Source organism: Colius striatus, chromosome Z (genome assembly GCF_028858725.1).
Source record: "Colius striatus isolate bColStr4 chromosome Z, bColStr4.1.hap1, whole genome shotgun sequence".
Taxonomy (NCBI): Eukaryota; Metazoa; Chordata; class Aves; order Coliiformes; family Coliidae; genus Colius; species Colius striatus.
In genome coordinates this window covers 16,306,586-16,333,097 of record NC_084790.1, presented here as the reverse complement: position 1 = coordinate 16,333,097, position 26,512 = coordinate 16,306,586, and the positions used below count along the sequence as shown (strand labels likewise).

The following is a 26,512-nucleotide window of genomic DNA, read 5'->3' as shown; positions in this document are numbered from 1 at the left end:
GCAAGGCATATGCTTTCAGTATTCTTTAACTTAGAGGAAAATCTTCCTGTGCATCAGTACTACTCTGCACAAGCGGAGATCAACAGTGTGTAGATGCATCTGTATAGCCAAGTTTAGCCCTCCAAAACCAACGTATGCAGCTCCCAAATATGCTAATAAGAGCTGTCAATGCTGTATGCAAAACACAACATGACTCTGAAGCTGTAAAAGTAATACTATGGAATAAAATCAGGTTTATAGTATTAAACACAGGCAACGAAATGATTAGTGGAAAACCCAAAGGCAAAACATTTTGTCTTGACCTATTTTTGTTCCCAAATGTATTTCAAGATTCCTTCTGGCTGTATCTTTAAGTGAATTTAGAGATCTTTGCTGTATATCGTAGCTCTGTGTCTCCTATTTCAAAGAACAACACAAAATGTGCATGACAGGACTTGTCCTGAAAGTACCCCAACAGCAATTCCCACCTCTAAATGATACATAATACTGTATTTTAACAGAGCTTTCCCCCTAGATTGAATAAGACAGAAGTAATAAGCAGGAATTATCTGGGAGGTCTGTCTCATTGCCTAATAATGACAATATTTTGCTGCTAAGTTCTGCTCCATAAGCATACTGAAAATCTCCAGTGCATGCTCACCTTTTGCCCCACGTGACACATTACCCTCAGTTCGTGTACCTTTGAATTAGGAGCCTAGTGTGACTTTTATCTGAGGAAAAATTGCAAGGATAAGACAAACTAGTATTTCACTAAAAGAATGCAATGAATGTCACAAATACTTTGTGCACACCATGTTAATTTTGAATTCTTCACAGGAAGTTCTTGGTTTGCTTTAGTTCCAGACTGGAGTCACTGCTTTGCCCTAGCTTTCTTCTTTATTTCAGATTTACAGTTATAACTCCCTCAAGAGGCTCCTCATGTTGCACCGAAGGCTCTTCAGCTGTTCAAGGACATTTATAGCTTGGTTATCTCCAGGTCCTGAGGTGTATTAGATGCCATACTTGTCCTTTCTGAACCTGCCATGCAAAGCCTGTGCAGAATTTTTCTTGGGGTCTCCCACAGCATAGGGTGCTGCTTGGGTGTGGGAAACACCAAGCCACATCTCACTCTTTGTGAGCACTGAGAAACATTAGCAAGCTTATATATGGCCTGCCTGCAATTGAAAGACTAGCCATCACAATGAGTGACTTTTGCTCTGGCCAGATTTTGCAGTAGATGATGTTGGATTAATTACAGCAGTAGATAATTACAGCAGCATGCCAAGTTAGCCAAATGTGAACTCTTTCTCCTGCAGCATCCCTTCTGTATCTGTGTCTTTCTGTTAACTCCAACCAAGCTATTAACCATAAAACACAGTAACTCACATGGGATTTTCATCACAAAATAAGTAGTGCCATTCTGACTCCATTACATGATTAATAAAAACAGGTAAGTATTTGGGACTGCAGAAAAATGAGTCATGACTCAGCAATCACTGAATTTCTCCCCTCAGGTCTGTGTTCATTTACGGTTTTTTTGTTTGTTTGTTTAAGGACTGTCTGGCATTTTGGTGAAGAGGGAGGTATCAGGAATACAGATTAGTAAAACTACTAACAGCACATCGAATAGTCAGTTGTGATACCAAAAATCCCCAAATCTTAGTATTCTCCAAATCACAAAAGGCACCTGCTTATCAGCATTTTTATTTCGCTCTTGCTACTGATTTAAGTGTGATATCAAATAAAGTACTTGGGTTTTCGATTCTGAAGAACCTCATGGATGATATTCTTGTTTTTAAAATTCAAAACTGAAGTACCTCTCTTGCTTCCTCCTTAACACAAGCTCCTGAAGGTAATGAGGTTCAGACAGACGTCATTCATTTTTACTTAATTCACTACCAAAGTAATTTACAAATTATTTGAGACTTGCAAATGGGATACTGCTATGCAAGAAGTTCAGATTGTGACTCACAGTATTTCTTAATTTTGACAGTCTTTGAGAAAAAGGGCATCATAGATAAGCATTCCTGGATTTATTTAATCTGTAACTACTAAAATAAAAATGTGCCAGAAAACATGTGTTTTCCAAGTCCTAACCTTTATTTAAAAAGAAAGAAAGAAAGAAAGAAAGAAAGAAAGAAAGAAAGAAAGAAAGAAAGAGAGAAAGAAAGGGAAGATGGCAAGCTGTTCAGGAAGAGAGCAAACTGTTTTGTGTTTGCACAATACAAAACACATTTCTCCAAGGCTGACAAAAGCATAATATAATTTCCTCTGACAGGTTTTATCTTGAATTTTCCCATATATGTAAGCTGATTTTCTTCCCTTTTATCTAATCAAACAAATTATTATTTATTTTAGGCTTAGAATAGGCCTTCTGGGAATTGGAGCTGAACAATGAAAGTGGTACACAGCACCACAGAGGCACACAGTAATAACAACAAATACCCAACAAAATACATAGGTGATATTCTGGTCACAATGGAGTTGACGATGTATCTGACATTATTTCAACTAAGGTGAGAGCTTTATCCAGTGTTTCTGCTGGTCTCCAGGGCTGTGCAAGAGGCCACAGACATAAGGGTTGAGAAGCTGGGGAGCTGGGCAGGTTCCTTCTGCACTGGGCTCACCTATTTCTTGTCTCCCTATCTCTTAAAAATTAAGTTACTATATTTTTAGGAGGACAAGGAAAAAACCCACCAAACCTGATACAGTGTTTTGCTTTTAAAACCTACTTTCTAAGCATTCCATTCTGAAGTACCTGCTCTCCAAATTATACTGACAGAAAGAAAGTCCAAGGATTGAGAATGAGAGGCTCAGGCTTGGTACAGGTTTGCATTTAGTTTGAGACTGAAAAGACACCTCAGCACTTGAGTCTTCCCAAATAACAAAGATGATGAGGTGTAATTTTTTTCTTCCCCCATCAATAGCTACAGCTACTAGTCTTGCTATGTTTAGTCACCTTTATCTTCTCACATAAAAGGCAAATCAAGGTGGAGAAAGGCTTTTCTCAACCTCAGACATTTTTAGAGCAGGACTGTGCTATCATCATGCCTTGCCAATGATAATCCTCAAACTTACTTCTTGCAGCACTGTTAATGGAACAGCATCCTATTTGTACAAGGGCAGTTTCCAACAAAAGCAGGATCTACCCTCTGGGATTCATATGCTCTTCCTTTAATTAAAAAGAAATCTCATTAAAATTTGCCACTGCCACAAGTGAATAAAATTAATTAAAAAAAATTAGAAGACGGGAACAAAACTGTTTTCAGGAGGCAACAATTGCAGCTTAAATGTGTACACTTTTAACAGTATAAATTAAAACTCACAACTTGCAAGTACTTCCCACAGATCTGAAGAAATCCACTGAAGCAGTGTAGCACTGAGTAACACTGTGCCCAAGGAAAGGAATGCTGCATATTTTTAGGTCTTATTCACTCAAAACTGCACACAACTCATGTGTGACAAAAATTTTACTTCAGATGCAGAAACAATATTTACTGCTTTAAATAAATTTAAAAAAACCCAAACCAAACCAAACCAAAAGAGTAAACCAAAAAACTCCACCCAAAGCAGAATAAAGTTGTTCTACTTATAAAGGAAATCACATTTGGGACATCTTTGTTTTAAAGCTTTCAACAACTGAGGCAGGATGTGTTTGTTTTCAATTTCCTACTTACTATTAAGGAATATGGGTTTGACCTACTGTTGCAGATGAACTTTGTAAGGGTGTGCAATTCAACTAGGTGAATGATGGCAGAAGATTAGATGCAAACAGAGTTTCCACTGGCTCTGCTGATTGCTTCACCTGTGGCTGAAGAGCCAGAGATGGAAAAGAGGGGAGAACAAAAGGATAGATGGCCAGGCTGTGCTTTTGAGGCAGCACAAATGGTAGTTGCAAAAGATGGGGGAAGGAAAGCATTGCACTAGCAATCAAAGAGCAGTTTTAAAAGAACATTCGATGGTCAGGTCAGGGTGTAAACCCTCTGCCCCTAGGCGAAATTGAGAATCCAGACATCCCTGGGGAGGAAGGCTTCCTGCTCTGCCCACCCCAGCCTTCACAGCCATCAGGGATGTGGGAGAAGGTTCGCAGGGCTCCCACTGGAGCACAGCTCAGTGTGAGGTCATCACAAGCTGGAAAGAACCTTTCTCTTGGATCTGAGGTAAAACTTGGACTGACATGAGCACTTCTGCACAGGACTTCAACTCCACAGCCACCTGTATCCTTGTTCCTCCAGCTGTGGTGGTTGCTGTGCCATGAAAGACGCAGCCTTGGTTCAGGACAAGATATAATCTTAATTAAACAATGCCTTGACAGCCATATCTTCAGTGCAGAACACGATATTAACTTAATTAAGCAATAAATTACTAAACCAGATGAAAGCCCTGACAGAAGTCCAAGCTCCGCTGTATTATCAAGCAGCTGAATAAGCTTCCCTCTAACTTTTGTTGTGGAGGAGAGAGGACATAGCAGGAGGGGGGCTGTGGGAGTAACTTCTTCCCTTGCATTACTGGAAGTGGATGTCTGGAGTGGGCAGATGCTGTTTGCACTGTGGCAGAGACAAAATCCTTTAGCTGTGTTTTCTGAGATGGCTCCGGATTTTGCCAGTTCAAATGTCAATCCTCATTTATGCTTCCACATTCCTTTTGAAACTCCTACATGCCATGACCACGGCTTTCTCTCTCCCCGCTCTGCTCAGATAGACAAAGTATTGCTAGTCTTACTTCCAAACCTTGCTGGCCTCTTCCAGTGAGGAAAAAGGCACCATGAGAGCACCTGCATGGCTGTAAGCCAACCATCTCTTTTTCAGCTGTTAAGCTTCCTCCCAGGTACTCCACCCTGGATGGTGGTCTATGCTCAGTTATCAACCACAGCAGCTTCCACACTCAGCTATGCTTCCTCTACATGCTCTTCTCTGCTAGACTTCCTGCACACAGATCAGATGACTGAAAATCATGGGTACCATCTTTAAAAAGATGAGTATGTGCAAGGGGACTAGAAAAGCCCCAAACCATGCTGTACATATGTAGGAAGTGATTGAGTAACATAGTGGAAGAAAAAAGCCAAGAAGGAAAGGATACTACTTCCAATTTTTGTCTTGGCTAAATATGAAGTGCTCTACAGATTAGCCAGAGGTTTTAAGTAATGCAAACTTTTTAACAGTCTCACTGCCCTTATGTTCAAATTGAAATCTTTTCACTTCTCTCTTCCAAAACCTAGGCAAACTACTGTTCCTTAACACACCACTGAAAACAAGCAAATGCTAGCAATAAGCCTTGCTACCAGCCCAGCTACCAGCTGCAGACCTCACTCTGCCTTTCCCATTCTCCTCCATGCACTCTGAAACCTCCCATATTTTAGGAAAGCTCTCACCCTGGGGAAAAAAAAAATTGTAAAATATGGACTGTCTACTCTCACTTCCCTCAGTATGTCTAGCTTTGCATCCTCATTCTTGAATATATTCATGGTGAAAACCTGATCATGATGCCAGCACATACAGCATTTATCAGAACTCCTCTTACCTTGAGAACTCTGCTGTAGAGGTGAAAGAGACTTGCACGCACCTCCCGTATGGGGTAAAGAGGATAAAACTCAGAACTCTAACAAGACATGTGGTTTTCCATGTGGATTATCACTGTTGCAACAACTTTCATGACAATTCTGTTAGATCTGCTTTGTTGGTGACTTTGACAGGACTGCTCATTGGATTTCAGTGTTGGGCCCGAATGCTGGCTGCAGGCATGGCAGCATAACCAACAATAAAATTTGACCCGAATAGTTTGTATTTTAAATGGCAAAGGATCTGCTCTGCAAGACCCAGAGGGTGCTTGAAGGGGAAGAGGCATGCTTGTAAACTTAAGAAAGTTTGAGAGAGCAACAGAAAGGATTTCTGTTGGCTCCCAGAGCACTGCCTCTGTTCATGGCACATCATGGCTCTTTAATTTCTGACATTCCAGAAACACAGCATTAGAAAGGAAGAGAGGAAAGCAGAGGAGAACGTCCATGCTTGCCAGAAGGCACAATCAGAGTCCTATGAACAGCAAAAGAAACATGTTAGTATCACTCATTAAAAGATTAGGAGACATGCATGATAGTTTTCTTAGAGAATGTGGATTATGGGCCATCTGTTAATCTGTTTCACCCTGGGTAGCATATGTGAGCATTTCTGCTAGGCATAAGGCTGGACAGCATGCTCAGGCTGCATTCCTTGACTACCTTGCTCCCTACTGAGTGTGTGGCACTCCCTCCCATCCTGTGCAAGTCATTTTTCTTCACTATCAGCTACCCTTTAACTGCTTGAGATAACAAAAGGTGCTTGGGGAAGAAGCTAGGAACTTCAATCCCAAGGATTAAAACTTCGTAATGTTGGACCTGAGGGATAAATCTGAAATGTACATGAAAGCATAAGGAAGTATGACCTCAGTCAAGCTGTTATTTTCTACCTTCTATAGATGAAAAACCAACAATTGCAATGCACATTGTGCACTGTCTGTTAATAACTCATTGCTCTTTCAAAACATTAGCTTGAGCAAGAAAGCTGACAATGCCTTTTGTTAGACTTCTCCTTCCATTACTGTGTTGTCAAGTCTTTTCCTACATGGATATTTCAGTGATATCTAGTTTTAAACAATGCATACAGGTGAGTTAATTCAGACCCAAAGGCCTCAGGCAGCTTGCCAAAGTCATGCTAATTAGCTGGCTGAGCAAGGACTATGTTAACTTTACAGCAGCACTTGCAGACTTGCATCAACAACAAAAAAGCTGCTACTTGAAGTGATGAGTGTACACAGTAAGCAATCATGGTGTAAAAACAAGCATCAGAAGAAAATTAACTGATCAGAAAGACTCCAAGTTAATGGTGACCAGACCAAATCAAGGTCTCATTACAAATGGATTCTGACCAAGATACTCTTTACCAACTGAACTAGGGAGAATAATTTGAAATTCAAGTGAACAGAAACTCAGATCTGATTTCAAGGCAAATTTCCGTGTGGAAAAAAATGTGAAGAACCGCTGGCAAGTAATGGAGGTATTGAGGGCTGGTAAGATTCCGAGCTGGAAAATGTATGCATGGTAATGGTTGAATTTCCAAACTGTAGAGGATTAAATCTAATTGGAATTGAAGTTGCTGATAAAAAGCCTTAAGTTTCAGGGCAAATAAAACCTCATTTGAGTAGAATCCTCTATCGCTGCCTTATTTCCCTAACCGAGATAACTGCTGAAGTTACAACATATTTATGGGCCCTTACTCATTCAAACTTGTGCTCTTCACTGCAGTACCCCTGGGATTTTCAATTACTTCTGTGCAGTGCTGTCCCACATATTTTCCATTTAGCTTCTGTTGACAGATGTCAACCTTTAGGATTTTTTTTCCCCTGCATGTTTAATAATGTCCCAGTTATACATCACTAGGGAAATTTCAAAAATTTTCCAGTGAGTTGTCTTAATTGACTAGAAAAATAGCAAGGGTCATAGATGCAATATTTTCTCCTGGCTTTAGCTTCTCCCTATAAACTTGATCAGCCTTATTTTCTGATCTGGAGCACCGACAGATTGATCAAAAGCAGCAGTGGAGTAATCTTAATCTGATTTTAGACCAGGCTGCCTCTCTTTCCCTCCATCCCTGCCTCTAATTTCAGCTTCTTATCTTAAATCAGTCATGCCATCTGTAATGGAATGGCAATTAAATCCATATATACCTGAAATGGACAGAAAACTTTTTGGTGGATTCATTGTTCCTGCATAGCCTCCATTATCTGGCAAGACTGCTGGAATTCCTTCCAGGACATACCATGGGCACACTTTGTTAGGCAACTCTGTCTTAGTATGAAAGAGGCTTTAAAAAATATGTTGAAATGGGTATTAAATCAAGGAAGCTAAAAATGCTGCAAATCAAATGTTTGGCATGCACATCCCTTTCAAATTACACATGTTCTGAAGAACCAGAAAAATTATGCCCTATGCACACATGGTTTCAGATCAAAATACTCATCTGCACCTCTCCAATTAAAAAAAAGCAGTCGGTACTCAACAGCAGGCACATGAGTGAAAATAGCTGTATGAAGAGAAATGTAACCACAGAAAACCCCTTTACAACTCTGTTTCATGTGATGAGCTTTATAAAGATGATTTCTATGCAGAAGTCAAATGTTTGGGAAGTTGGAAGCCACTCACATTTTGGGAGAATTAGCCTCTAAAAAGGAAATTAATGGGAAAATTAACTTTGAAATTAAATAACCCTGTCTCCCCCTCCTGCAGAACCCCTTGCAAATTACTCTGCCTAAGTCTTCTCCAAATCTGATTCAGCCTCAAAATCCCCATGCTTCAGTACTTAAGTCTATTTTAGTTGACCAATGCAAATACACACAAGTAAGATTCAAGAATATATCTAAAAGGCTTTGGTTTTTGCTTGCATACATTTATATTTAGATATAGATTATGGTCTACAACTTCTAGAATAAAATCAACACCTTGAACTTAATGTGCCATTTTCCTTTAAACTCCTCTTCAACAGGTCAAAGCATCTGGTGGAAAACAGCTTTAGGAAAGCTCTAAAAACTAAGTACAAGGTCTTGTTAAGTCACTGTTTTCCACAAGCCTGTAAAGAGTCTACTGCAGCTTTGAAAGCTTGCCCTACCACAGCTCCACTGAAATGGGATAAAGTCACAAATTCCCATTCTGCTTCAATTATCACAACATATGGCAACTGAGCCACAATCCAAGCAAACAAATCTAAGGGGCTTTGGATCAGCCCACCCTATCCACCTATATCACTCTTTCACCTTTCATGGAAAGCCAAAAATCAGTGAGCAGGCAGGTGACTACTGCTCCATGAGTCAGTACAGCTGTGGCACACTGCATTCTCACTACCTCCCCACCCATGTCAACTGGGGTTGCATGATTCAAGCTAGCAATTAAGAGTACAAAACAATTATTCTTCCTGACATCACTCCAGCATCAGACCGTGAGAGCTTCCTTTCACCCTTCCTCTGCCTCACTGTTTCCTCCAACCACTTCCCAGCCTTCTTACGACAGTTTCAGGGTGGAGCAACCCAAGTCCAAAACCAAAAGCACTACACGTTTTAAACTATTAGCATTTCTTAAACTTATGACCAAGTTCTAACAATGTAACCTAGTCTGGATAAGCAGTATGCCTGATCCTACCCTCCTGTAATGGTAAATAAGCTAGTAACCTTTGAAAAGCTTCTAAGTAAGTTTCTAACTTTGAAGACTTCTGACCTTCTAAGTTATGTAACCAGGTGGTTCTGCAGGGAAGATACAGTTCTGACTTCTAAAAATACATCCAGAAACAGTGAAACTTCACCTAAGAGGCTGAAATTAAGAATGTACCTCATGTCACATCCTTCTCTTCATCAGTGTTAGAGAAGCTGAATTGTTACCTAGAGTGAAATCAAGACTTGCAGAAATTTCAGCATGTCAATCACAACCATTAAAAATTCTTTAGGTCTGAATTTTACTGGAACTAGTATGCAAAGAGAAAAGATTATTTTATCCACTGCTGAGCCTTGGCAGCCCTGTGGAGTCTATCAGTAACAATGCTGACTATTGAGCAATGAGCTACCTCTGCTTTCTTTATTCTCTTATTTTGTCTACTTTAGATTTTGGGACAGAAATCATGTAACAGGTTTATATAATTACTTGAATTCAATTTCCAATCTTAATTAGGAATGCAACGAGGAACTATTAATAATATTCAGAGCAGCATTAATCTATCCTTGCTACTTCACTTGAGCAGTAACAGGAACTAGACCATCAGGGAAATAAATTAAAGATAATTTGAGTTTTGGAAGAAATGTCAGAACAAGAGCTTGGGATCTACATTCCTGTAATAGCTTCTGTCTGTGAGAAATCCCATGGGTACCAAGGCAAACAGGAAAAAGCAGGATGGTGGGTCTACTCACAGTCTGATAAAGTGAAACAAATGCACAGGACACCACAGGATTCGGACCCAACTGCTGGCCATGTGACTGAATAAAAGCAATGTTAACAGAAACTAAAGAAGGCTAGTGTCAAACCTGAGATTAGGCATCTTGCCTGATAAATATAGAAATGGAATATACCCTATCCCGCTACTACCCTTAAAGAGCAAAGTTTTCCCATTCCCTCAAAGGGAGTCAGGCTGCACCAGGAACAAATCCCTTGCACCAGGTGACAGACACTAACGATGCTTCATCTGGTTAAGAAGCATCTAATGCAAAGCTCAAAATGCTAAATACATAATTTCTGTTGACTGAATAGTTGCAAGTTATACTCCTTAGCAAAAAACCCCACAAGATCGTACACCGTGAGGCTTCAGTGTTTTGTTAGAGCAAACTTGGTCATCTGCTGGAGTAATTATCAAACTGCTTCATAAAGACCACTGTAAAAAAGACTTCATTCTCAGTGAAGTATAAAATTAGCCAGAGAAACCTCTGAATCTTCAGAATAGCATGTGTTTTCAGGAAATAAACTGAATTGACTATGCTTTAAATGAAAAACAAGCAAAGAACTAATTTTTCAATTCTGCATGGAAATTCTTTAGAGTGACATCTGTATCTTTAAAAGTTTTCACCAAAATCACACAATAATATCCTGAGGAAAACTAAAACCTTGCAACTTTTTCCCCCTCTCAACAACATCAGTTTACAGCTCAACAACACAAGGGTGGAGGAGGAAATTCCTTTATTCTCACCTTCCAAAAAAAAAAAAGTTCCTTTTCAACAAGCTTTAGTACAATGAGTTTGTCATCAATTGTTTTCAGGAAACATCTCACATTTTTTCCTTCTATGCAATGAGCTTGATCCCAGCAGGTTGACTCAATTTTCTAACAACAAAGTAAAAAGACACAAAGGCAAAGGAGAGGCAAAAACCACAGTCACAAAGGAAATCAGAAATCACACCAACTTCAGTAAAAGTACCCACACAATTCTCACAGAAGATTCAGGCAATGCATAAACACAAGACCAGAGCAATTTGGATTTAAAACTGAGAAAAAGCATATGTGACTTCACTAAATAACATTAACAAAAGCAGCAAGTAGGAAGAGCTTACTCCATTCTGACAGAGTGCCAAATTTACCACCCCAAGGAATAACAGCACACGGGCAGCATTCCCACTGTGAGCCTGGACTAACAGAGATTCCTAAATATCTTTTTAATTCTGGTTGTTAAAGGTGCTGTGAATAAAATACTTGGCTTGCAACAACAATACTGAAACACACAAGAGCAAGAATTTAAACCAAAATTTTTCTAATTTCCTTTAAGATGTTTTCTCTAGTTAAAAGGTCTTTCTGATAATCCTTCTCTTGGTAACTTCCACTGATGGCAAGAAAGACAAATGCTCTCTTGCTTGGAAAGTTCTGCTCTTTCTTTGGAATAATCAACAGTAATGCAGTAACTCAGCTGCTTCAGAGAAAGAAACAAAGGCATGGGTGGATTGTGCTTTTTGGCTGTTTGCATTAACCCCTGCAGAAGTCTGTGTCAGGTGAAAACTTGAGGCTTTTCCACCCAAAACTAGTGCAGCGCTCTTTCCTCTTTGTATGGGGAAGAAGCACTGTGGTCAGAGACCAGGAGTAATGTCAAGCCTTTGAAGACTCCTCCTGGCTTCATGTTCTATATGCATGTTATACATGCCCTGTATACACATCTGATGTTGAAAATGCAGATACAAGATATATCAATAAAGTGAAAAGACTTGCCTGGTAATCTGCATTCCAGGAAGGCTTTTGTAAATGTAGGCAATACTGTTGGAGTAAAAATGTAATTCATTCAAGCTGACCTAAGGTATAATGCAAATAATTCTGGGGTGAAGCAGACTGAAGGACTGTCATGGTGACAAAGGTCAAAATATTTTTGTCTGCCAGACTGTATTAACTCTCCAGCAGCTAGAGCAGTTACTGACATTTCAATTCAGCTGATAAACTTCTCATGGGTTCTCCTACTGTCACATAACCACGTTACTTTTTAAACATATGGCTTCTGAGAGTCGACTGAAGACTCAGAGCACTTCCCTGAAGAAAATTAATCAACTTCCCTCTCAATCTCCCACAAATCAGAGAGTGACCAGAGTTGGGTTTAGGACACACAGACTTTACACTTGTTTAAGCCCTTGACACCCAGTGCCAGCAAACACTTAAAAGAGCAACTTACAAAACACTGAAAGAAGTTTTGAGGTGGCTGAAAGACAGGAATTAGATTAAAAGTGTAGGGAAGGAACAGCTTGCCCTGAAGACCAGGACACTGGGACAATGGCATTCTGGAAGGAAAGGTGTAAAGGTGCCTCAGACTGGAAAATATGCTAGTGCAAGAGCTGCTTGCTACTGCTACAATGCCATTGCCCTAAGCCGACTCCTCTTATCACTCCCCTGCTCTGGGGGAATGGTGTTATCCCCCATCTTCACATCTCCTTCTCATCACAGACTTCAGAAGTGGGACTCTGCCCTGCAACTCCAAGGACAATTATTTGTTGTTGTTATCTTTGTAACAGACAAACCAAAGAAACTGGCAACACTGTCACAGACTGCAGGAAACACTCATAATAGCCTATTTTTCTATTGATCTGTGTTTGTTAGCAGAGAGGAAAATCACATGGGCTTCTCATGCCAGACCATACCCGTTGGTATTACTGAAAGCTTGGGCCCTGGGTTTGAATAATTTGATGTTTTGGAAGAGGGGTGGCTTTTATCAGAGCTTTTCAGGGAACTTCAGCGTTTTAACAACAAGAACAAAGGCTCCAGAGAAGCCATTCTTTCAAGCTCTTCTGATCTTTACAATACACCCTAAATCTAAATGTTTTTGTTAGTTTTTAACTCTTCAGTCCAGGAAAGGTTCTCAAACTTTAGATAATAATAATAAAAAAAAATTACAGTTAACATTCCACAAATTGTTATCAGTGATGCTGCTCTTCAGTTAAATAGAAGACCTTAATCATTCTTGGAGCTTCTTATAAACTGGTGAATACAAGAATTTGGTTTTAGTCTCATTTTGAGGCACGTTTTTTTCATGGAGAAATTTACATTTATAGCAAGCTTCATTTCAAGCCTATATAATCCAAGCAAATCTGAATTTACTAGAAAAAAACACCTTCAAATGCTGTTCTACAGCATGAGTGACTAATGTTTGCTGTTTTGCAGCTCATTGATGTTCCAGTACAGAATAAACACATAAAATCTGTTTCCTCAACCCAAATCTAACTGTATTGCCCAGCATCTAGTCCCAAGCATGAAATGAAAGAGTTAGTTCCATTCTGCTCAGCTATTTAAAAATGCTATTTTAAAAAATGCTCTACTTGAAATATTTAAACACCTGACCTTAAAATGCTCAAGAAGTCTGAAAAATGTTGTCAGCATTACCCTCTACAACAGATTTTTGCTGGTGTTGGAGCCCATCACCACATTCTTGAGGAATGAAACCATTAGTTCACCTCCAAATTCTGGCACCAATCCAGAAAAAGTGAAGTGCTTGTGCACAAGTCACACATCCTATTTCAAACTCACATTTGCCACAACAAGAACTGCAAGCCCTGCAGTGCCTCTTTTTTTACTTCTCCCCTTCTGTCTCCCAAGGAAATTAAAGTATGCATTAGATCCACCAGCTAGAAATATTTAAAATGGCATGATGCATTTCCCAGCAAAGCTGCACTCTGACAGATGGCTGATGCCTGTGGGACATTGAGCAAGGCACACACATACTTGTAGGCCTTTTAACTACATAGTAAGTCCCTGTCCACAAAATATAGCCATCCCACTGTGCAATGCTGTTGCACTCTTACTAAACTCACAGGTCATGGCCACCTAAAAGAGCTGGTAGAGCACTTGTAAAGGTAACTTGGCACTTTGGTGTTCAGATGCTCACTTCTCCCTCCCCTCCGTCGGGACCAGCAGATATACCTGTGCCTGAGGGACACTAAGAGAAGGTGTGACCAGAGACCTCTGGTCAAATGCTTCATGTTTTTTCTTCATGTAGTGTAAGCATCTGTAATGAGTAAAGCACTGAAGAATCAATCCCATCCATGAAACTGAGAGGTGGGCACAACCTGAGCCCCACCCTGCCATCCTCCAGAGGCCATGCACTGTAGTGTGAGTGTTGTCCACGTGCCACAAGGCTAACGTGAAAGCAAAGGCGACACACTGGTAGAAGTGCTTTAAGCTTTATCTTGCATTCTCTGCATCTGCAGATGAACACGTAGCTGCAACTTGGCCACAGCTTTAAATGTCATCTGGCTTGCGACTTTATGAACACTAGCATAAGTAACCTCTCACTCTTCTTCCACACTCACCACTAGCTTTAATAGAAATGGAGTCATTGATGTGACAAGATTTTTAAATTTTTTTGCCTCCGAGTTGTTTACCAGTGCCTAACGTGATGACAGACACATTCACTGCAACATCTACCCCTGCAGGATCCTGGTTTTATTTTCAGTTCTGCAGAAACACGTCCACCAGGCATGCAAAGACCACATGCTCCTTTGCCTCCACAGATCTAAGTCACAGGCTGCTGGCAATCAGTTGGCAATATCAGGCTGTCTTGGAAAGTCTCTTTTTTGACAGTTCACACTGATGAGAACATAGGGTGCTGGCTTGATTTCCCTTCGGAAAACTTGAGATAATCCAGATTTGTGGAGCATGCAAGAGAACAGTCCTATCATCCTTTTCTTTCAGAAAGAAAACAGGTTTCCAAACCCTATCCAGCCAGTCAAAGAGAAGTCATGTCCTTTATCCAGGCCAGCAGGATACACTGACTTACCAGAGTCAACAAGAACAGGAGGCAAGACATGCCTGAAAGCTGAACTTCTGGATTTCGTACATATCCCAAAAGAAGTAGAGAAGAACAAAGAAATTCTGGTGCTGAATTATTGCTGCTCTACAGATGAAAGCTCTGAATTATTGAGAGGTCTGGTGAATGAATGAGAGGCAGAATAGCTTAAAACTATTTTTATTTAGGGCAGAAGGCATCTCACAACATCTGACAAAAAGACATGAGCAAGAAAACTCCCTGCAAGCAACAGTAATTCTATTATACGTTCTTCTTTTCAATACAACTGATTCTGAAAGACTGGTTTATGTAACAGTTAATCCCAGTTTGACTCAATCAACATTACTTGGGATCCAATTTCGACACTGGCCACCATCAGAACTTAACCCACATTCAAGAAATCAGCAAACTCTCCGTTGAATAAACTGCTACCCAAAGTTAAGTTCTGGAAGGTCCTGCTTATGGGCTAATAGTTTTACAAACTGGCTCTAGGACTCACTACATATGGCAGTAGCTGCTGTCAGCTTTCCTGCAACAACTCCAAATGTGAATTTTTCCCCCCTAAGTTTGATCCTCACAGAAATTTCAAAATTACCTGAGCTCCCCACTGATACAGTCAAATTCATCAGATGAAAAATGCTTTTCAAGAAGTTTAAGGGCTTTAAATATATTCTGGTTAAGAATGTCAACTAATTAAAAGGTATGTTTAATTCAAAGTGAGAACTATTCCCTAGAAATCACTGTAGATATAGATTCTGATCCCGCTGTACCAAGCCTCTTCTCATTAACCAAGCTGATAAATTTTATGCACCACAATAAGCACAAATGTGGGCCTTACAGATATATCAACCAAGAAAGGCAAACAGGCAACAGGACAGAGGTGTTAAGAATGTCCATCAAAAACGCTGGCAAAAGGCCTCATTTTCAGAAAGAAAATAGGCACTTCTTCAGTCTACGCTGGCTCCTCTTATAACATTTCAAGTGGAACAATCCAAATTCCAACAAACTCCCCAAAAGTCATGCTGCTGTTTTGCTTCCTCTGACCTGCTGCTCACCAGGGATTCAGATGGAGATCACACAGACTCTAGGCTCAGAGAGGAAGAACAAACTTGCATTGGCAGGAAGATATGTGAAGGAAGGTATTATGTCTCTGACATTTCTAAATTAAAAAAAAAAAAAAAAAGAAAAAAGAGAAGAAAAAAAAAGCCAGGAATTGAACCAGAGAGTTTAGGTAAAAGTAAAAACTATGGGCAACCCAAAGATAGTGATGGGAAGCGTCATGGAGACTGGCACCATCAAATGGATGTAGGACACACTCAGGCTCCTATCAGATGAAACGATATCATCTAAAGCCAGCACAGATTCTTCTGTGCTACTGTTTAGATCTGCCCAAAATACTTGGTTTAACTAAACCAATTTCAGTATATTCAGTATATCCACTGCTTTCACAATAGAAAAATACAGAATTGATGTAAATAGTTTTACTGTTGGACTTGATCTTAAGGGTCTTTTCCAACCTGAGTGATTCCACGAAAATACTGAAAATACACAGACAAAGGGAAAACACTTAAAAGGATCAGACCACAACTTTGTCTGAATTTTTCCTCTTGATGATGTAACCATCGGCAGGAGAAAGAACAATGAAGGACTGGGTCTGTCTCACTGATCTGCTGGGATCAGACAAGCCACATGGCAACAATGCTGCTGGGAACATGCCCTCATGTCTCCCTGTCCCAGACACAGGTTGTGAACAGTTGAAACAATACAGTATTGAGACCTGAACACATTTGAACTCCTGTGATTGCATTTCCTCTTCACACTCCTGGTCCTCCAGCCCTTCCTTGAGACTTTGGCAGGACACAATCCTCCTCTCCTCAGTGAAAAAAACTGTGCCAGTAAAATGGGTCTTGAAAATACGAGGGCTGGAACATCAAACCATGGTACAGCCCACAATGGCCTCTTCACCTTGTATGTTTTAAAATCAGGTTAAGTGCCTGTGTGGGTTTCCTGATAGTAGATCCCATACCAACAAGGGGGTTCTCAGGAGTATCACTAGGAAAAAACCTTCGTCTTGTGCTCATTCTTGAGGCTGGGTAGCAACTAATGGAGAACTCTAAAATTGGGAATAAAATGACCTATTTACAAGGAAAGTTGAAAGAACAGTATTTAAGCAACTGAGACTGACTTCAAATTGTCTTTCTCACAAAGCTACAGGACTTTTGTGATAAATTCCTAGCAACACAGAGGCAAAAGGTTTGTACAAGAACTGCTCACTTGCTGTCATGGTTTAGCGAGGAGCCACTTTTGCTTGGTAACAGGGGGATGGGGCTGCAGTTCAGACCCAGTAAAGAGTTCTCTGCCTGCTTTTGGGTTCAGATCCACCTCCAGCTCGGCTGGGCCAATCTGGTGCGTCTGGCATCACTATTTAAGGATAGGAATTTGAAGTGCTTGGGAGGAGGGTTGAGTGGTACAAGATAGAAGTGACTATGCAGACCCCACAGTCAGAGGAGGGAGGGAGTAAGGAGGAGCACCAGACCAGAGACTACACTGCAAGCTGTGGTGAGAATGTAGACTGTATCCCTGCAACCTGTGGAGGGCAATGGCAGGACTGAGAGCCACCAGCAGCTCCGTGTGAGTGCACTCGGACGGGCGAGGGACTGTGTGGGGAGGCGGCCATGGCGCAGGCTGTGCTGGAGAGCCTGTGGGCCGCAGAGCAGCCCCACACGAGAGGTAGAGAGGAGCTGCAGCCTCTGGAATGAACAGACATTGGAACTGCCCATGTAGAGCTGACAGATGTGTGAGGTACCCTGCAGAGAAGCAGGGAGGACCGGTGGGTGAGGAGCCTGCCTCCCCTGAGGAGAGACAAATGGCAGATACCATCAGGAATAGACTGAAACCCCATTCCCTGCCCCCCTGAGCTGTTCAGTGGGGGAGGAGATAAAGACATGGAGATCAGGGCTCTGAGTCTGCGAAGAGGGGAGGGATGGGGAGAAGTTTATCTTAAAGGGCTGGTTGTGCTCTTCATCATTGTACCACTCTGTGTTATTTTGTGTTGGTTACGTTTTGGGGCTTTATGGTTATGTTGTAGTTGGTGTTGGATTAAATTAATTTCTGGGTTTTTTTTCCCCATGCCGAGTAGCCTGGTCTGTTTTGTCCTGGACCATAAGTGGCAATTAAGCCCTCTCTGCCCTTTGGCAATTCTCAAGTCTGTGGTACTTGAGTCTAATTGTGGTCTTTTGTAGCTGGATGGGTCTAAACTGTGACACTCGCCTCAACAAAAATATTTTCTTCTGGTAGAAAACTGCAACCTTTATGAATAGATTTACACTGACTTAATTAGTTTCACAGCAGACTATGGTACAGGATGCTAATACAGGTGTACATTTCATCTGCTTGCTATTTCTGGTCTATCCTCTTCCTGAAGCCAGCCCAAGAAGAGTTATTAAAAACACAGGGAACTTCTTTAAAGTTAAGCTTTTTCAAAGATAGGTGGATCTGGGTTGTGTACTAGCAATCTTATTTGGGAATTATTCTTAACTGGCGCTACTAAACTTGCCCCACATTTAACAAGACACATAAAGAGGGCACTCCAAGCACATGTACAGATGGAGCTGTATTTTCCCTGGAGTACTGGGAAAAAAAAAAAAAAGCTGTTACTGAGCTCAACTCAAACAATGCTGGTGCCACTGCCCAAATAATGAGGTACAAGATGACCACATGAATTCTTGGATTTAATGGATAGAAAATAACAGCTGTGATGTCAAATATCAGTACCTTAGAAGAACTATTAGGAAGGAAACTAAATACGATGTGTGCATTTCATTTGCACCCAGGCCTGGTCAACATAATTGTCATACCAAGTTGCTCAGTGATTAAGGCAATGGCATATAATGAGTTTGATGGTTTTTTTTATTTTGCAGTCTATTTAAGTCAGTACAATCCTAATGTGACACCAGTTTAAAGGTATTTTGCAACTGCTGAGGCTGGAGAGTTTTTTTTCTCACTGCTTAATAAACTTTAGGTGCTAGAAAGGATATAAATGATGCAAACTAAATCACTTTTTACTAGTAGTACTATACACACTACATCCTTAGAAAGTTTTCCTCATTCACATGTTATATAAACAGATGTTATATAAAGTAACACAAAAACATGTACAAAGAAGCTAGTGAAACATGGAGCACCCTTCTCTTTCAAAGTACACACAGTGACGTGAATTAAGCAATTTATACACACAGTTTCCCTCTCTTTTTCCTTTCTAACACCGAGAAAATGGGAGAAGAGGGAAATTACAATGCCCAGAGTACAAAAGGCATCAGTGGAATCCACAGACGCAGGAAAAAAATAATCTGAGATGTTTGAAAGCATTCATTTCTCCTGTATCGTGATTCATCTCTTTTGTCAATTAGATCAAGCTGAAAAGAAAATTCTAAAATGAAAGTGACATACTTTCACAATTCCATAGTACATACCAAAGTTTTCTCATGTGCTTATGCAGGTCTTTAAAGCAACGCTCCTGATCCTTCTGAAGACGTGTACATGTTTTGAAGGGAATTTTCCCTATTTTAAATGATTTTTTTCTCTGATATTAATAAATGATTAAAGAAATCATTCTCTCTGCTAAACAATACCTACAGAAAATTCTCACTTTGTGGTACGTTGCATGTAAGTATTATATCAAGCATTGTAACACTTGAGTCTTCTTACATCCAAGTATTTTTACCACATTTCTAAGAGAAGCACTTTTCCCCTGTAAACCCAGTATCCTACTATCATTGAATAAACATGAAGTGAAACTCAGAAATCTCATTAACTGTAAACTTCAGGATCTCTTTTCAAAATTAAGGATGACATGATTTACAGTTGTAATGGATTACTGAAAGATTGTTCATCACCAAAAAATAAGACCAGAATGCGTGTTGCTAACCTAGAATTTTAATATGAAAAATATATCCTCTTTTTTTTATTGTGTCGTAATACCAGAACAGTCAAGTAGTGTTAATATGATTATTTGAGAGATAAGAAAAAGAATGAGAAAATCTAGATTTATATAGTATATAATTTTGGACACTAGTTACAATATGATTTTCTCATAAACCAGGATGAGTGTTCTAGTAGCAGCTGAAATTACAGTTTTGACACACTGTGCATAAGCAAAGATTGTAAAACGGCCCTGAAGATCTTCCAATGTAGACAAGAAAAAGGAAGAAACAATAGTTTCATTTTACAGCTGTTTACCTGCTCTGAGGATTGAAACTTTTTTTTAAGAAGGAGTAAGATACATCTGAAGTCTCCTAAAGTTACTGTGTGCAATGCATCTTCTTTATTACTTTGTACACTTTTCAGTAATTATTTACTGTGATTCTCACCTGATCACAGGAAGGAGTACTGGAAGTGTCATCTTAGTCAACATTTAGATTCCTGCCATCAAACACACTGGCAAGTTACTATTAGGGTATTTTAAAAAATCTTCCCAACCTGACATACACTGAATGACTGACTCTCTCTTCCACCTGAACCAGAGGTAGTTTACCAACTTCAACGAGACACCTCATTTTCAGGTGGTTGAGATGAAAATTAACTCTAATTGACCAACTCCAGGCCAGAGGAAGACTGCAAGGTTTGCTTCCTCACTGAAGACTACGTAATCATTCTCTAGATTCCTCTCCATCAAGCTGTGCTGTGAAGTATACTCTTAGCAGCAGAAAGATCCCAGATTGGAGAGCTGACAGAGCATGGACTTTGCTTGGCTTGACTTCACTCCTCTTGAAACCAGAAATTACTATTTATCCTTCACAAGGATGAAACAGACTGATATGGAATACTAATTTATCAGAGCAATCCAACCCAAAGTCTTACAATTATTTAAGCAGAAATTACTGTAAATTTTGGAGACACAGAAGAAAAAAAGTATTTTTTTGGCATATAGTATAAATAGCCATAGCTGCATTTGCTGGCATTCATTCAGTGTTATATTTCGTAATTAAACTTAATTTTATAGAGCTGTACTGTAGTGGCCTAGGTCAGTAGTCAATTAAAGAACATCACACGACAAATGCAATAGTCAGGTAAATAAGTATCATCACAAATAAGCAGGCTAAGTATTTTTTTCTTATATAATTTGAATGCCAAGACTATCGCTATCAACTTAAATGGACTTGCTCCTGATGGGTAAGAGTATTGAAAAGGACTTTTCTTCAATGAGCTGTTGAGTCCAGAATTTTGCTAGGGTACTTGCATTCACGTTTGGTAACAAAACAAATACAAAGAATCAGCCTAGAAACAGAAAGCAAGCAATAAAATTGTAGCAAAGTAACATAGAATTGGGACTTCAAGCAGACAAACAATAGGACATATGTGAGAACTGAGATAGGCCCCAACTTCTGGGAGAGACAGCCACCTAAGCCTTTTTTTTTTTTTTCAAATGGGAGAAAAGAAAGGAGAGAGACTATTTTGGCACCCTGAATAACACTCTTTACCCTACAACCACAAACTAACCACCAGTCAGCTGAAGTTAGAACTGCCTGTAAACCAGCACTGTGGCACACTGATTACAGAAAAATCAGGCTGTGAATGGTAACAATACAGATAGTTCTACATGTTCATTATGTAGCTCATCATGTCTTGCTATAAAGTCAGTATCAATAGTGTTGCTAAATCAGCAGTCCTTTTCTGTAGCAAAAATGAGTTTTGCAGTTTAGACAAGACAAACCAAGCGTGAACTAACTTACCCAATGATCAAAGTATACAGCAAACTGCTCAGGATTCTGCTGGGTATACTCTTCACGCTGCAGGCCATATGATGCTGTATTCCTCACTTAGCCAAAACTCTGGCTGAAGTCAACAGGAGTTTTGCGTGGGAAGTTATGCACACATCCCTTAGCATGGAAGCTGTACATCCACGAAGAAGGAAAACATCACCTGCACTACTTCTTAGCAGCAATATTATGAGACATCTACAAACACAGCTTAATTTACTTAAGGGCTCACCTGGGACTTGTACTCTTTGGCCATGTGCTTGAAAACTAAAGCTAACAACAACATATCTATTACCTAAAGCCAACAACTATACGTAACATTCTAAATTTGTGCTGACTTAACTTTGGCAGAGGCTATCAAAGGGCAGCAAATGGACCAGCATTTAGGTATAAAACGAAGATAAACTGAATAAAAACCACCCAGTACTGACTAGTCGGAAATATTTACAATGAATACACCTAAATGAACACAGTTTCAGCTATAATATCATCCTCTGCTCTGTGCAGGCACATAAAAGCTGTGATCTAAAAAGACATGAAATATTTAGGAAAAAGAAGTCATGTACTAACCACAGATACCGATGTATATGTACTCCCCCCTCAGGTTCCTGAGGCTGGTGAGGACAGAAAATGGAATTGTGAAAGTGAAATAAATCCCTGTCAGATACGCAAAACCTCTGCAAAACACTTACACAGCATGAATACAAATTGACATACCAGAGCTATGAGACAATGCTAGAATCCGAGGATATCATTACAACGTTGAACTGTTAATCACAGCTCAAAATAAAACAACAGGCTTATTTCATTGGTAAAATCACAAGCGGAGGATCTTCTCTCCCTCTTCTAACACTAGGCTGGTTCTTATTGTACATCATCTGGGTGCTAATAGGTGATTCATCTTCAGATAAAAAACAAACTTCAGTATGATGATTGCTCTTTATGGCTGATGATGAATGTTATCAGGAACACTGATATCCACAGTGGCTGCCTGCCTGCCCATCAATAACTTCTTAGGAAGAGACGCCAATGTCTGAAAGCTTTACGCTGCAGTGGTGCTAAGCAGAAGCCAAATCAGAAGAAATAAAATATTTAAAACTTATGCTTCACTCTTACTCTGGGATCTAAAATTAGAACGACTTGGAACAAAGATACAGGAGATTTTCGACTCAAAGAGTCCAGGAAAAATTGAGATGACGATGAAAAAACATGCTGATTAAAAAATAATTACGTCACAGGTTTCTCGGGATCTTACCAAACCCCCTCCATACTGTCAACCCGGCTCTCACCCTTCCCGCTTCCCCCCAGCCCGGCCCGGCTCCCGCGCACGGCGGCCGACCCTCAGAGCGAGCTACAAAGACGCCCTGGGCCCCCAAACCACAATCGAGGAGTAGGACAGGGTGGTGGGGGAAGAGCTGTTCCTCCACCTGCCGACATCGGGGGGGATGCGTGCACAGAGCCGGCTTTCCGTACTCGGCTCCACGCCCCCCGTCGGTTCGCGTCCCCCGGCACCCCCGCTCGAGGGGAATGTGCACGCGAGGGGCTTCCCGCCGCCGTGGAGAGCCGAGTGGGAAAGAATAAGGACATTCCCCCCCAACCCTCCGCCCCCAGCATCGTCCTCTCCTTCCTTCCTTACCTCTTCCTCTCCTCGCATTTTCGTTCTCCCTTCCCTTCCTCGCCTACTCCTACCCGCACTTCCATCCTCCTTGCTTGCCTTTCCTCTGTTCCTCCGTGGCGCTATATTCGACCTCTCTTTACCTCTCTCGCCCCCAGACATTTGCTCTCTCCACTCCAGGGCATTTCCACCTTTAGTACCCTCCACAACGGCCCGCAGTCGAGGGCCAGACAACTCACCCTCTCCCCTCCCTCCGTACCCGCAGCCGTGCTCACTCACGGACGGGCCGACGTCGGGACGGATGGACGAAAGCACGGAGCCGCGCGCGGAGGTACCTCTCCACAACGCGCCCGCTCCTGCGGCACGCAGCCCCGGCACTTCGAGTCCCCCTTCCTCCTCCTCTTCCTCCTCCCTCCTCGCCCGCCCCCTTCGCCGACGCCAGGAAGAGGGGGGCAATGCCGCCCGCCTCGCCGCGCCGCGCCCCGCCTCGGCCCGGCCCGGCCCGGCCCGCGGGGCCATGCGCCCGGCGCGGAGCCTCCGCGCATCCCCCTTCCCCCCCCCGCATCTGTCTCTATCCCGCCGCGCTCGGGTTACCCGTCCGGCTGCGAGCGCTCTCCTGTTACCGATGCGCGACCGAACCGAGCCCCGGGAGCGGGGAAGCAGCGCGGTCCCGGCGGCCTCGCGGCCCGCCCCCGGGGGATGGGCAAAGTGGGCAGCTCCGGGGGTTTCCTGCTCTGTGGAGTTTCGGGTGGTTTTGCTGCGAGTTGGTTGGTTGGGGTTTTTTTTTTTGTTTGTTTGGGGATTTTTTTGTGGGTTGGGGGTGTGTTTGTTTGGGTGTTTGGGTTTTTTTGTTGTTGTCGTTATTTTCTTTTTCTGTTTATTCGTGTGGTTTGCCTTGTTAAAAAAAAGCAGTGGAGGAGACTTCCACCGGCTTCTTCAATGTTCCGTTGCACCCAAAAGCATTTGCACAATTTACAGTAAGCTCTAGCAGGTATTTCCATTGGTCTGCCACCTGTCTCGTGAAGAACCTCTGCCTTTTATTTTTGGTTTCAATACAAACTCAGTTGTCCCCTCAGCTCCTGTTCTGGAGATGAACAGCTTCTAACACTCTTGCACTGCTCATGGATTTGCAGACTCCACTGTAATCCCTTTACAACATTTCTTCTCCTGGCTGAAGAGTTGTAGACTACTCATGGAGGCCTTTGTCTGTAGACAATTCTCTGCCTCTTATCATATGTGGTGTCCTATCAAACATAATCCTGATCTACTAGATCCTATTTGAGACAAATAAATACATGATCTTTAAGATCTGGGCAAAACATGGATTCATAACCTGGAATAATGATGTTTTTCTCTTAACAATTAATATTTTATGAAGAATTTCCAAGCACAGAGGCTTATGTTGCTGTGGCATTGTCTGTTTTAAACCCTGAGATTGTACTCATGCAACAACCATCTCAGGGCCCACCATTTAACGTGACTTTTTCCATGTGTGTCATTTCACAGTTACCTACACTGAATTGCTTATATTGCCCCATCAGCCTCATTGTGTCTTTATGTAATTCTTCACAGTTTTTCTTCTTATTACGGACCCAAATAAATTAATACCACTGATGAACTTTGCTATTTCACTCCACTGCCAGTGTATTCCCCAGAGTACACTTGAACAGCACATGTCCCAACATTGACCCTTGCAGACCATCACACCATGCAGCACCTCCCTCCATTCTGAGAACCAGTCATTTATTCCTGCACTTTACATTTTATCTTCTAGGCAGTTACTGAGTTATAACAGCGGTTTCTCTCTTCTTGCTACCACCACTTAGTGTCCTTAAAAGCCTTTATCTAGAGCCTGTTAGAAACCCAATCTAGTTTGAAAATTAGATCCCCCTTATCCAGATTTTTGTTGACCCATTCAAAGACCTCCTTAAGGCGGGACTTTTCAGACGCAATGTTGACTCCTCTCAGATAGATTGCATTAATCCAGGTGTCCTTTAGCTCTAACCCAATTAGTATCTCTGTATTTGCTCAGTACAGTCTGTATTTAAGTTTAGTGTCACATTTGCCAGTATACACTCTTCAGGTGCCAATGTTTTAAATGAGAGGTTACATACTGCTTTTGCTAATTCAGCTGCTGCATCCTTTGGTGAGAACTCAAGGACACAGATGCACACACACAGGCGCATTGCTTCCTGAATGCCATGATAATGAAAAAACCTTATAATAAAAGCTAATGGAAAAAAGGAAATAGATGCATGAACACGTAACTGCAGGTCTGTAAGCTGGTGCTACTAAGGTAAGCAAGAAGCTGTCTTAGTAATTAACTATATGTGGCCATGACCCTTTTTGCAAATGATATGTCTGAAAGCACACAATGTATAGTACAGACAAAACCACACCAAGGTCTTTGGACCAGGGAACTGTTTGCCATTCTCTGTATCTGCAGCCATCTGTTTTCTCACTTTCATTCTTTGCTGTAAATTCTCTGGATCAAGGGATGCCTTTTTTAATGCACATTTTTTAACTTTCCAGTAGCATACAGCATGGGAAGGGGAAAGGGTCACCAGCTCTGAGCAGAACTGTTTCCATTGTACCAACTAGGAATGTTCCAAGGAACATGTGCAATTTGGTTACCTGCCCAAAGACAGGATTCCTACACTTCTAGGATATGGTGCAGCTGTGCAAAACATGTGCTGGAAGCACAGTACAGCTCTGTTCAGCCTATTTGCAGGGGGTGGGCAGGGAGCTAAGGAAAGCTGCACCTCTGACACCTGTTTGAAGCAAGTGTCTGTATTCCCACAGATAGAGAGAGGCCATCCAAACAGCAGTGTGGGGCTATGGAGGAGAGAGAAAGGAAGAGGAGCATGGGGTTGCATCCCTTTGGATGTTTCACATGTTTGACAACGGCTTTTGGGTTTTCAGAAACCTCAGCTGCTAGAAACAGAGTAAGCCAGTTATCATAACTTCAGAACTTCAGAACAACTGCAGAAAGGTCCCATCCAGGTACTAGAAAAATAATTTAAATAAGCATAATCCAAGTACCGTGCTTTTTGAAGGCCTCAAGTTTAGGAGGTAGGCAATACTGCACTGTAGAGAACAATCTGTGGTATTCACAGTAACCAAACATGTTACACTGCCGAAGGAGGAACTTTAGAGCTCTTCTTCCTGGGTTTCCATCCCTCTGCCTTTTTGTTCCAACAATTGTCCTCTCCTCTCCTGCTTAGCAGTCTCATACAGGATTGTACTGGGCAGCAGCAGCACAGATTTTTTTCCAGTAGATAAACAAGTATCACAAACAACATTGATACCATTCAATGACAGGGATGCATTTGCTCTGTGATATTTTTACAGTATCACAGAGAGCTTCAAGTAGGAGGAAGAAGCAGCTCTGCAGAGAGAGACCTGGGAG

At 41.3% G+C, this 26,512-nt stretch overlaps 1 protein-coding gene across 6 annotated transcripts in view; it reads right to left on the bottom strand.

Annotated features, from left to right (window-relative positions):
• Positions 1 to 26,512, bottom strand: part of PALM2AKAP2 (PALM2 and AKAP2 fusion) — a 264,450-nt gene that overhangs the window by 73,185 nt on the left and 164,753 nt on the right. Inside the window, exon 1 of one of the 6 annotated variants that reach the window (XM_062017392.1) lies at positions 23,698 to 23,780. The exons of 1 other annotated variant lie outside the window; for it this stretch is intronic. Coding sequence is in view for 1 of the 5 variants with exons in the window: in XM_062017386.1 (XP_061873370.1) it covers positions 23,125 to 23,265 (141 nt within the window). In the remaining 4 variants the exon portion in view is untranslated. 4 more of the 6 variants (XM_062017391.1, XM_062017388.1, XM_062017389.1 and 1 more) reach the window with 4 other exon arrangements.